The sequence below is a fragment of the Macrobrachium nipponense genome, chromosome 23 (assembly GCF_015104395.2).
Source record: "Macrobrachium nipponense isolate FS-2020 chromosome 23, ASM1510439v2, whole genome shotgun sequence".
In the NCBI taxonomy this organism is placed as follows: domain Eukaryota; kingdom Metazoa; phylum Arthropoda; class Malacostraca; order Decapoda; family Palaemonidae; genus Macrobrachium; species Macrobrachium nipponense.
This window is the reverse complement of record NC_061090.1, coordinates 63,534,208-63,548,296: the sequence shown is the minus strand read 5'-3', so window position 1 is coordinate 63,548,296 and position 14,089 is coordinate 63,534,208. Positions and strand designations below refer to the sequence as shown.

Sequence of the window (14,089 nt, the reverse complement as noted above, 5' to 3'; positions counted from 1 at the left end):
AAACATGAATGTGAATTTCAGGCAAAATACAGAAATCCAAAAATCACATTTCCATTCACTTGATTATACTGTAAATCCCTAAATGACAAAACAGTTCCATTTCAAAAATAAATATACAAATTTATACATACATAGTACATACACACACACACACACACACACACACACACATATATGTATATATATATATATATATATATATATATATATATATATATATATATATATATTATATATATTGACGAAACGCCGAAGTATCTAGTTACTGCACTTACCAATAAAAAATTAGTTACCTCACAACAGCCAGACACCTGAACCTTCGTCACAGATAAAATACGACTGATTACTCTAAAGGGAACAGTGATCCCTTACAAATCTTATTAATCAAGTAAGAAATCAGACTAAGTTCAGTGAAACAATTTTGAGGTAATCACATATGAGATTAAATTGATTAAAGGGCATCACTCCAAGCAGTCCTCGGCTTACGACGTTCCGAGGTTACGACGCTTTTCAATTACATTCATCAGAAATTATTTCCAGGGTTACGACGCATGTTCCAGGGTTACGACGCATGTTCCAGAGCTACGACGCCTACAAACGCTGATCTGGCAGATGAAATATGACACCAAAAATGCAAAATAATCAATATTTAAAGGTTTTTTTGATGAACAATGCAATAAGAATGCAGTTTACATAGTTTTTAATGCACCTAAAGCATTAAAAGTAAGGTTTTCTTAGGATTTTTGGCAATGTTCTGGCTTACGACGATTTTCGGCTTATGACGCGTCTTAAGAACGGAACCCCCATTGTAACCCGGGGACTGCCTGTACTTTAAAAGTCTGAGTATTTCCCTGGTTCTAACACACTTCAATAAAATTAAGAAAAGCAGCACAATTAACACTCTGAAACTCTACCTAAATAAAATTTTATCACTGGTGGTCAATAAATGAAACACTTATGAAAATTTTAAATGCAAAAATTTCATTTTTAAATCCAAAATTTATAAGTGAAATTCACAATCTCAGGGAAATTTACTGTTACTTGAACAAACGCAAGATTTGATTATTTCTTGAATTAATTATTAAACAAAGTTAAATCAATCTATCAAGGAAATTGATTAATCAAGAAATTAAATTATTCAAGTAGAATTCAAATAATTAAAAATTGAAAAGAAATTTAATTATGACAATTCTTTAACAAGTGTTAAATTAAATCAAATATGCAATTTCAAATCACTAAGAAACACTTAAGGTATACCGAACCAACTTATAAATGAAAAAACATAAACATACAAAAATGGATAAATGTATAAAAAAAAATTCACTACCAATATGTGAAAAAATATAGGAAATAGCACACGGAGAATACAAAAAAATAAAAACACTTCAAAATTTAATTAACATGACACAAAAATTTGAAATGAGAAAAAAAATGCAATAAGTTCACCAGTTTGGATATCCAATTTAAATTTTAACCATGGTTAAACATAAACTCACTTTACCTTATACTTCAAAATGTTTTCTTTTCCTGCAGTTGTAACTTCAAAGACCTGTTACAATATCTTCAGCTGATCACACTTATAGGCGCCGTTGCACACTTTTACCATTCTTGTTCAGATTCCCTTACTTGCAAAAGACAGAAGAGTGACCTTCGACAGCTAAGTTACGTTACTGTAAAAATTAATTATCTCTCGCACGAGAGAGAGAGAGAGAGAGAGGCATCAGCACACTTTTCTATGCAACACAAAAGTTAGTCTCAGAATGACAAATCTCTCTCTTTCTCTCTTCATATAGGAGCGAATTGGGCGAATGAAATCTTGACCCCAAAATGGATAGCTGACTTCAAAACATTTTGGGACGAGATATTTATAGTAATCTTAATAATTCTCTTTCAAAGCGAGGAAGAGAGAGAAAATGGGATTACAACTATAAATAAACTGTATTATTACATGGTTTCAGATTGTAAATTCCCTTAACATAAAAGATATGATTATTGAAATACGGTTGAAGCATAGAGTGTCCTCACTTCCGTGACAACGTCAACACAGTTGCAAATGAGATTATTTCTACTTCACAAATTAAATTACTTAAAAGACAGTAAATTCTCTTTTGACAAATTGAGATAGGCAAATCTGAGTAAATTTATCAGTAATATCAAAAAGTTACATGATATAAGAATCTCTAATTACTAAAAATGATTTGAAGAATATTTGTAAGGACAATATGTCGTCATAGACAGATCGTAAGCAAAATGTTTCAGTCATAGAAGGTTCTAGAAACTATATTACGAAACATTGCTCAATCGACACGTGGGTTTCTGGATATGAATGGCTCAAGACAGTCATGTGTATCGTATGATTGGCTGTTTGCAGAAAAATACAATTAAAATCACGCGGCTTCAAGTGATGATTGATGCGTCGTCCCCTTTCGCAAACAATGCTAATTTCTCTTTCTTTTAACACTTACGTTCTTTCTTAACTTTGAATTATGCTTTTGTGAATTCTGAACATACATTATGTAAACATATTAACTTTAAACTAACTTTAATATGGAATCTAAACATATTACAGGCACTTTACAACATTACATACAATTACTTAGGGGAAGTTATGCTTTGCATATATATATATATATATATATATATATATATATATATATATATATATATATATATATATATATATATACTATAATATATATAGATATATATATATATCATATATATATATATATATTATATATCTATATATATATATATATATATAATATATATATATAATAATATATATAATATATATATATATATATATAAATATAATATATACACTAGAATCTCCAGTCAGCAATATCACAGTATTTCAGAGGGTTTCGTGATACATCTTAGTAGACATCATAGTTTATTTAAGAAACGTTTCGCACACAAAAAACACGGTGCATCATCAGTCTGTGGAAATAAAAACAATTACATTATAAAAGGAACTCACAATAAATACTAAAAATATTACATCATTAAAATACCGCAAAAGTTAAAAGTTAAAGATTTTAAAACAAGGCAAAAGAACCAAGAGAGAGAGAACTAAAAACACCAACCATCCAGGGTAAGAGACAGAGAAGGAATGGCAAACTTTGGCGTTCCAAACAAGATGACAGGTATGCCAGGTACAAAGGTGAAGCCGTAGAATTACTGTCCAATGAAGGAACCAGCCTTTTAAGACCTCCCTTGTTTCCATGGGAGTCAAAATGATGATACCTATCATTTCAAAAATGTTATTGCTCATCACATCCGCATATCAACCATCAGTCAACAAAAAAAGTATTTTTAAAAAATAATTATATATATATATATATTATATATATATTATATATATATAGATATATATATATATATATATATATATATATATATATTATATATGATATATATATATATATATATATATATATATATATATATATATATATATATATATATATATATATAGTGTTACATACACATGTATATATATAGTGTGTGCATTTGCACCTGCTAGAAAAAATCAGACTCTGTGATGCATATATTCACATGTACCTCAAGGAAAAATACAATATATATAAATTTGTTTTATGCAGAGAAAACATCCACCGCTTGACAACGCCGTTTGACGTTTATCCAACTATGCAGGACGTTTTGCATTTCTCAGGAGCTCGACTGGGTCAGATTACGGAAAGAGCCATTTCTCTCTTTAGCCAAGTAAGTTTTCTGTTTACAAGCTATGCTACTTCTCATAATATTTCATCATTACCAGGTAGTTTTTTAACAAAAACCACTTTCTAAATGTCTCATTTATCAGTTTTTTGCAAAAACATTATTGAAACTGGAAAGCGCCGACAGATTATTATTATCGTTTTTTAATCGTTTCACTGATTCTAAGATTTGGTTGTCATTAAAAATATCTCTTATGATAAAGCCAAACCTTATAGGTGTCCATTTAGGAACCTCAGAAAATCCCGAAATCTCTGGAATTCTTCTTCCTCTTTATTTTAATATATCTAGCTTCCTTTAATGGAGCCAATGTACTCCCCTGCAAAGTCACATAAAAATGCAAAGATTAGTCATGTTAACTTTTATTTGTGGAGCAATATTATTTTGTTAATATCGAAGGTCTGGGATGAATCATGAGTTTATCTAATCACATGAGGCTCATTCCCAATTCGTTCAAACAATATCCATGCTCCCCCTCCATTAATATTGTTTATCCTTTTTATACAAAACACTTTACTCTAACAGCTACAAAATCACCTCATGATTTTACATTATCCCATCTCAAATATCGTTGTTAGTTGCCTTACATGTGGATAAATTTAACGATAGTTTGCCTAATCTGTCTGTTTTGATATTTCAATATGGCTATAGCGTGTTTACTAGGTTAGTTTTTCATAAAAATGTTATGAAGTACTTCAAGTTAAAGTTTACTTTCATTGTTGTCAATTTTGCTATCAACGTATTCCTTTATTCTGTAAATTTTCTACAATTTAGAATGACTTGTTGTATATCTTCTGTTGTTACAATGACTACATAGAGGCGAATCAGTCATTTTACATTATGTAAATAAGAATTTACTCTGACATGACCAATACTTAGATTTGCCAAGATGGTCTCTACTTTTCTATTTTTACAGTAAGATGTTTCCCACTCTCCAATAATCTGTTTAAAGGTTCCAAGCCACTTACCCGGTTTCATGATGCCACATTTCTTTCATTTTTCTATTTAAAGCTGATTTATTCTCTGTTATAACTAAGTTATTATTTATAATGTACATATTTTCCAAACCTTGTTTTGCTGTTTCGTCAGCCATCGGATTCCTTAGGATTCCCTTGTGACGTGGTACTCAGTGCAGAATCACATAACTTTGGGTGTCATTTAGTTGCGATAGAATTGACTGGATTTTATGCACAATTTCTTTAAATTTCTGCGCACCATTATTTTTAATCTATTTCAAAGAGGTCATGGAGTCCGTAAATATTCAACTCTTCTGCATCTATAGTTGTTCTTAACCCATCTGAGTGCTTCACGTATAGCAAATAATTCAGCTCCTAGGACAGATGTAAGGGGATTCAACCTCAAACTGCAATAAAATCAAGACTTGGAATTACAATTGCAGCTGCACATGGCCAGTCCTCTGTGAGTTTATTATTTCCTTCTTAGAGCCATCTGCGTATATGTCTAGATAATTCACGTATACATTTCCTCCTTTAACTTACCAAACTCCTGAATGAACCTAGAATTTGCCAAGTTGTCCATTCCTCTTCCTTCATTTAATGTGAGTCTAAAGCAAGGGAGTACTTTTGACACCATCACCCAAAAGAACGTCCCCATTTTCCGCACCCATGGAATATTTGCAAAAGCATCTTTATAGGGGTGGCAAGTAGTACTGCCATGATGTTATCATTTGTCTGGTTGTGTGGACACGACACAGAAAGGCTACTTGATTTTCTGGTAATAACATTGATTTATTTGTCTTCTAATATAAATTTTTTCTTGTATTAAGCTAATGTTCGAATTCTCTAGAATTGATATGCTTGACATTTTGTAATATTTTGAAAGGAAATTGTAACTCACTGCTTCCACTATGAGATTCTGAATAAAGACGGTTTGAACACAGTCTTTTGCAAAATTCGTGGACTTCACAACTCAAATATTTTGCGCAAAAAAGATTTTTGCATAATTCTTTTTAGCCCACAATCTTTACAATAAGTAGAGGAAAATATATTCAGGAATAAGACATGATGTACAAGAGTGGTCGTCCTGAAATATGTTTTTGCCAAGCTAATGCATCTCATTTTTTAGTCTTGTTAAATTTAGTGCCGATCCCCATGTTAGTCCTTAGTATTTCATAATACTAAGGTAAATGAAGATTCCATGTACTATATCATTATTGTTGTAGTGCACTCTTATATAATCTATCTATCAGACATATATCACAATTTTTTAAAGTAAATTGTATTTTTCCTAAGTATACAAACCTGAGGTCCTTTACTTAAGGAATTACTTTCAGCGTAGGCTGGAATTATGGCTGTTAAATTCTTGAACAAGGTGGGTTAGGCAGTAACTACCGTCTGGTAGGCGGGTAGGCCCGCCTGCCCAGATGTAAACACTCCACTTTGCTTTTCGGCCCAGGTTCAGATTGAGGGGTGGCATGAAGTGGGCATTAAGGTAAAGAACCTCAGGTTTGTACAGTTAGGAAAAATACAATTTACTTTCAAAAGTTGTGATTTGTTCCTACACGATATACAAACCTTCGGTCCTTTACATAAGGAAGACTCACTGATTGGTGGGAGGAATGTGAGTGAGCCTCTAAAACGGACTGGAGTGCTGCACACCAAGGCTATTCCTCCTGGTCGTAGGAACGAGGAGTGCCCTGCCTCTGACAACTTGATCAGAGTATGTGAGCTGCATGATCAAGAGTCAGACTTCTGTGCCTTTCCAAAATGAGTGAGGAATCGTAATTCATCTGAAAAAGGGCTGGGAAGAATATTTAGAGTTGGGGGCATTAATACAAAGTTCTGGGAAGGGTTTGCATTATTGCCAGTCTCCTTCCTCCCCTTGCTAGAGGAAGGAGCGGGATTGCTTCTATGATTCTGATAAGAAAAATAGAAAGGAAGCTCGATGTGTAAGCTTACCGCATCAATTGCCCGACCAGCCAGTGTAAGTTCGAGTCCTATTCTCAGCCAGAGGGAAGAGTAGTAGAAGATCGAGGAGGGGAAGGTGGAGAGGCCAGTCACTCTCGTATCCTTTTTACCTCTAGAACTGCACACCAAAGGCGAGATGCAACTTGTCCTGTTGAAGGAGCCGGGTGAGCAAACACAACCTGCAAGCATCCACCACCGGTCCAAGGAAAAGAGGGTCCAAGGACCTGTAGGCAGACCCGAAGGAAGAAAGATATAAATATGGTCGTAATAAGACCTCATCTATCTTCCGGTCTGACATATTCTTTGGAGTGATGAAATGTACCCATCCACGGGACTATCCAACTGCAGAGAAGTCTCTCACAATCCCGTAAGACTCGGAGAAAGAAGTGTCATTGGACACTTCTGCATTGGCAGTCTGCAGTGGATAAAGTCATCGACACTCAATGAAGGGTGTCGATCCTTCATGTGTACAGCAACACACCAATAGGACAAAGTAATGACTGATCTGGATCAACCAATACAAAGCCCAGAGCGCAGATCATGAAGGACTCAGACTCATCAACAGATGCCGACTGATTGAGCAGTTTTGCACTGTCGTGCATCCAAGATGTAGTCACAACATGACACCCACCTTTTGAAGGGTTATGCTGAGAACAACCATACAAATCATCTATCTTGTTTGCCAACGATGTTCAGAGACGAGATGATGATTCTCGTGAGGCATGTGCACAGTAGACGATAATCAATTGCTTTCTAGACCCTGAGGTTCCTGTGATGGCAAGACAGAAGTTTCTCATCAGTAGTTGAATCTCAAGCAAGGAGAAACAATACTATGTTACTAGTGAATGGCTGAGGTGAATGTGGACCTACGTCTTCACTGTTGAATCAAGATAAGTAAACTCTCAAGATTCTGATAATAGAAAAAGACCCGTCAATTACACCAACCAGTGAAGAAAGCTTTAATCCCTGTTGTTTTACAGAGGACTGATAAAGTTTATCCACTATATTATTGCTGCTCGGTGGGAAATTCGGAGATTGCAATGAAAGTGGAGGTCTTTCAGTAATGAAAATGCAGGGATTGTACTGCCTGAAGAACTTGTGGGTTGGATCAGGGAAGAAGTTTCTATTTACTTTGGAAGCAGAGCTAGTTGGGCAGGGAACAGGCAGTCTTCTGTTATTCATTTACAACACCTTACGAATTAGGAAATGTATATTAGAAGGCAAAACTCAAATTGTCTGAAGAAAATCATCCTGCGTCATCGCAGCAGCTAATGGGGCAGGTGCAAAGGAACAGAAGAATAGGCTACAGACTTCTGTTATACCGCAGGGTAAACAGAAAGATGATAATGAGTCTAATGAGATATATCTCTGTCTGAAAATTCTCGCAACGTTAAATGTGATGCAGGAGAGATGGGCACTATTTGAGAATTCTGATCCAACCAAAAACCTAAGTCTGTGACTGCCAGGCAGAGAGCTTCAAATTGGAAGTTAATCCTCGATAGAGGAGAACCAATACCAAACCAAAAAGAATCTCGGAGAGCGAGCAGTACTGAGACAATGCTTTATACCACTCGCTCGACTTGTCATACTGAGTTGCCTGGTAGTGCATTCCATGAAGGAATGAGTTTGGCTAAGACCATCAAGCACAAAAAAGGTACACTCAAGCATCTGCATTTCAACTAAAATGAGAGGGAAGAAAACTCTCTTGTTCAGTGATCATGTAAATGCTGTGGTGTTGCTGGGAAACAATACCACTAGTTATCTCAAAATCAAAACCGGTAATTCTTTGGAACCCAAATGGCTGTCCTGAGTTTCAGGTTAATTAAGAGAAGGTACTATTCGTCTTGGTCACATACCAGAAGAATTAACTTACAGATATGCACCTACTACTCAGACAAGAATAAGGACTGGAAGCAGACCTCCTTCATTCTCTAATGGAGAGAGCGAAGGTGAAGTTTTTCCAAAGGGAGACTTCTACAGTGATAACAGGATACCGAAGACAACTAGTTCAAGTCGAATTGGTTGTTCCCAAAACAGAAGCACTGAAGCACTGGAGAGGCGTTCAAACCTCTCGGTGCTATCCATCCTGAACAGATTGACTTATGTTCATTAAGATCCTAAGATTGAATCAAAAACATAGTCTCTTGGGTTCGAACTCTGAGGGGTAGACTCCATAGAATTCCTCTTATTTCCTTGTTCATTCTGGTATAACCAGGAAGAAGAGGGAAAAAAGAGAGGAGAATTGACTGTTCTTGCCCGCTCTTCCCTGAACTTGCAATGTTCTAACTCTCTTAAACGAAGTTTTCATTTCCTACAACCGTTTCATTCTTGCAAACGCAAGCGAAAGTTTACTGGAGATAAATGCTGTAAAAGCTGACAAGAACTTGTCACGTCTTGCTACACATCTATCTTCTCCATAATTGAACCTCACGAAGAGGATCACGCAGAGGACATCCTGTCTCCTTCAGATGCCTTGTACCGAGGGACAGCAACATCGTTCTTGACACCTGAAGAATAGCCAATCCTGGCTTTCACAGGTGGGTCTAAGCCACCAACGCACCTCGGTCCCTTCTCTCACCCTGCACCACTATCGTGATGGAGAAATGACTACCTATCACTGACTGTGGATATACGACTCCCCATGGGGGTTGTACACTCAGAAAGACCCGTACACAAGCTGAGCAGATCACTACTACATAATTACTTATGAGTGGTTATCGTCAACGAAGAACTATCACTTCTTCCCAACTGACTGTTCTCCTTCGAGGCCCAAGTTCCAGGAAGTAGAATAAGATGGATTCTGTGTCTGCTGTCCTACGTATTCAGACCCTAAGATCCAATACACGAGGATGGTGTTGCATGCAGTTCCAAGCTCTACATATCTCCAAACCAGACTGAGGAGTGGACTCATCTGTACTGGTAAAGGCTCATCTCGCCACCCAAGCACTCATAATAGTTAGCACTTGGCAAGCGTTAGAATCCATAAGAATTCCCACACTCGCTGAGAAAAGCCTGACTCTTGTAAGACAATAATTGGGTGAGCCTTGTCTCGCCCTGGTACTCGGCAATATGATGAAACTGAGCACTCAGTGAGCGCCAATGAAACCAAGGGATACAGGCACACTGCGAGACTCCCGATTTTTGTAATACTCATCAGGAATGCCCTTTGCCCGAGTGTTTGGAAATCTCAGAAAACCAAATCACTCTGCAAACGCTAGAAATTCCAAGGAATTTAATGGCTTTGCGAGACTCCCAATTTTCTTAATAACAATTACCAGCAATGCCTGTCTTGCCTGAGTGTTTGGAAATTACAGAAAACCATAACACTCTGAGAATGCCAGAAATTCCAAGGAATTTGAGCATTCAGCAAAATTACCAGGTAACAATTATCAGGAATCCTTGTCTCGCCCAAGTGTTTGCAGTTCGTAGAAGGTCAAAACACTCTGAGAGTGCTAGAAATTCTAAAGAATTTAAGCGCTCGGCGAGACCCCCAAATATTGTCATACAATCATCGAGGTGGGGCCCCTCCTCGACTCCCGTAGAAATCGAGGAGGAATAGGCATAAAAACCAGTCCAAAATGCGACCATTCAACACTGGAATGAAAGTAAAATTCAACAGAATATACACTTGAGGCCCTCAATACATAAGAACCCATAGGGAGTGCGAATTGAAATCTGTCCAAAGGACAGAAAAAGCCATGGAGACATAGTCTCCAGCATAGACTTAGATTGAACAATTTTGCATATTTATATAATTACATGGGCGTAATAGAACTTTTAGAGATGTACCAGAATGTATTTACCAGAGTGAGGAGCAGTGTTGGGGAGACAGAAGGTTTTGAGGTGAGAGTAGGATTACACCAGGGGTCGGCTCTGAGCCCATTTATCTTTAACATAGTGATGGATGTTATAATAGAGGAAGTAAAGGAGACAGTACCATGGAACATATTGTATGCGGATGATATTTTTCTGTGCACAGAGAGCAGGGAAGATCTGGAAGTGAAATTGGAAAGGTGGAGACAAGTACTGGAGGACAGAAGAATGAGAATAAGTAGATCTAAGACAGAATACATGTGTACCACCACTGAGGGGGATGATAGAGAAAGTATTCAGCTTGGTGGAGTGCAAATAAAGAGAGTTGATAAGTTTAAGTATTTGGGATCTTTTGTTAACACTGGAGGAAGTATGGAAGAAGAAGTAAAACATCGGGTACAGGCAGGCTGGAACAACTGGTGAGCGGCCTCTGGAGTTCTTTGTGACAAAAGAGTACCGCTTAGGTTAAAAGGAAAATTTCACAAGACGGTGGTAAGAACAGCAATGCTGTATGGTACGGAAACAGCAAGCATGAGAAAAACAGAACTGAAGAAGATGGATGTGGCAGAAATGAGAATGCTTAGGTGGATGTCTGGGGTGACAAGAGAGGATAGGATCAGAAATGACTACATAAGGGGGTTGACTAAGGTGGTGGAAGTATCAAAGAAAGTGCAGGAGGGGAGGCTAAGATGGTATGGACACCTGTTGAGGAGAGATGAGGACCACGCTGGGAGACATACTATGGGGATGGAGGTTCAAGGAAGAAGAAGAAGAGGGAGACCAAGAAAGAGATGGAAGGACTGTGTGAGAGGAGACTTACATGAGAAGGGAATTGATGAGGTAGAAGCGCAGGATAGAAATAGATGGAAACGGCTCATCCGAAACGGCAACCCCATATAAAAATGGGAACAAGCTGGGAAGAAGAAGAAGAATAGAACTTTTAGCCAAAATTAGGTCTGTCTGTTAACTCAGCATTAAAATAGTAATGAGTGTGCATCATACAAGAGATATCAGCACTTGACCATAAACCATAGGGAGGCTTTTAGTGGATCCAAATGATCCACAAATTCACACACAGAATATCGAGCACTTGTGGGGGGACATTAAGTCCTATGTCCTTTGGTCCAGCGCTCAAAAAGAATATTACCAGCAGTACCTCTCCTGCTATGCGTTTATTAGGTCAGTAGTGGATCATCAAAAGCTCCTTCATGCCTTCTTCGTCGCTGCTGGTAAACTCTATCCTCCCTTGGCTTGTACCTCCATGCCTGGACCCAGTTGGGCTTCCACTTCCTCAACTGATGTTCAATCGGGTGCTATTGATACCTTGCATCCGGAAACATCAGACTCTGACTAGTAAGGTCAGAAAAAAACCCACCAGGGGTACGGGGGCAAAGCCCCTAGCCAGGTAACACAGCCAACTATGGGGGTACAGCCCTGGTCAGGTAACATGGCCAGGTAGGTTAGGTTAGGTTATGGTATGTTAGATTAGTTTGGTTCCTTTTATAATAGATTTCCTTAGCAAATTCCATCCCACCCTCGTCCATAGCTAATATGGCAAAATTGTAACCATTAAACACCCATAGGTACAAATAGGAAAGGAGATCATACAAACCAATTATCTTAAGGGTTATTAATTTCTACAACCCTACACTACCTAAATTAAACTCAAGTCTAAGCTGACGAAACTAATTGTCGCCCGTCTGCTCGGCCTATAGCTACACACACAAAAAAACAAAAACAAAAAATTTGTATGCTAGGTTAATGGTTCTTATCACTCCCTAAATCAATTAAATGAATTTCTTAACTAATTTGAAAGGACAGTTAAATCTGTTTATTAAATCTATCTATCAAATATTTTAAATGCTAAGTAAAACTAATCAGAGCATTTAAAATACAGTATTAAAATTTCTGCACAGCTTACTAAAGAAAATGGGATATAGTGATTTGTAGCTCTTAGCAGTGACTTTGCTAAAGTTAGAAAATAGATATGTACAAAATAAATTTACAACTTCCTCCCGGGGGGAGATAACACAAAACACAGTTTTGTGTTAGGTTAAACAGCTTCATCATTAATCAACTGTTGTAAAAATCGCCTCAAGTTGGTGGCAGCTCTTCTCTTCAGTCTCTCTTCTTCGCTTGATAACCTTCAGAAATTTGACTGCCTTCTAAATTTTTGCTCTGCAGCATCTACAGTACACATCTTCTGGCCTCCAGCAGGCAAAGTTTGTCAACTGACCGAGTTGTCTCTCCGTTGCCAGTCTGTAACTTCACAACTTTGACCAATCCATCAGAGCTGGGCATCAGCTGAATGACCCTCGCCAATTTCCACATGCAACGAGGGGTGTCATTATGTACTAACACCACATCTCCTACTTTAATCCTAGTTTTGAATGGTTGGGTCGGATCCCTGTTGAAATAGTGTCTATCTCTTAGAGACTGAAAGTATTCCTTCTCCCACTGTTCTTGGAATGCATGTATTACCTAAGATGCAAACTTGAATCTGTCATTACATTGTTTGTGGTCAAATTCAAAATCTGGGTCATTCAGATAGTCCTGGTCTATGGTAGAGGGTAAAGAGTTTAACCGATAGCCATACAACAGGTGAGAAGGGGTATCTGGAGACGTAGCATCCACATATGTAAGAGGTCTATTGTTAATGCGACACTCTATCTCAGTGACAATGGTATTAAGTTCATCAGAATTAATCCTCTTCTTGAATATAGCTTTCTTTAGGGCTGATTTGACACTGCCAACCATCCTCTCGTAGAAACCTCCTTGATGGGGTACCTTAGGTGTGATGAATGTCTATTTACAATTTTCCCTAGTCAGTGTGGACTGTACGTCAGTGTCATCATACAAAGACTGAATCAAGGAAGAGCCAGTCTTGAAGTTAGTGGCATTATCAGAAATCATTCGTCGAGGGCACGATCTTTGCGCAGCGAATCGTCTGAAGGAACTGAGAAAAGCAGTGCTGGTTAAGTCTTTTACCATTACCAGGTGACAAGCTCGTGTTGTGGTACAAGTGAACACGACTATGTAAACCTTGTCCATTTCTTTAGTGTCTGGATTGCAGAAAAGAATTTGTCCTGTCAAATCTACTCCTGTCACCTCAAACGGCCGGAGACTGTTCACTCTACAAGCTGGTAGAGGTGGCGGAGGAGGCATGCGCAAGGCAGGTCCTTCCAGACAGTTACACAGGTGGCACTTTGTTTTCATCTTCTTGACACGATGTATCAGTGTTGGTATCCAGTATTCTTCTCTCACCTTGCAAATTGTGTCTTGAACACCTGCAAGGAGAATTTGGAGGTAAAAGCAGAGGAAATTTACTGCTATATGGAAGGTGGTCAGCATTTGTACGTTTAAGGAGCCTAGTGAACTGAATTACTAACTTGGTGACATTGATAAGTTTAGGAAGGGAAGTGGACCTACGGATATCTATGGAACAATTAGCTTCTTCACTGACAACTGTAGTTAAAACTTCTTCAGGTGTTTCTGCTCTGGCCACATATCTGGGTTCGGGAGCCAACTTGGGTCATGGAACCAAATCTGACTTTTCTAAAACTGACACATGGAAATTCCTTTAGAGACAAGGTCTGCTGGGTTGTCTT

The 14,089-nt window shown here is 37.7% G+C and overlaps 1 protein-coding gene across 3 annotated transcripts in view; it reads left to right on the top strand.

Annotated features, from left to right (window-relative positions):
• LOC135201342 (uncharacterized) overlaps window positions 1-14,089 on the top strand; it is a 218,479-nt gene that overhangs the window by 171,719 nt on the left and 32,671 nt on the right. For all 3 annotated transcript variants that reach the window (XM_064230195.1, XM_064230202.1, XM_064230190.1), the window contains one exon: window positions 3,609-3,729. In XM_064230195.1, coding sequence (XP_064086265.1) covers window positions 3,609-3,729 — 121 coding nt within the window. The remainder of the gene's footprint in view (window positions 1-3,608; window positions 3,730-14,089) is intronic.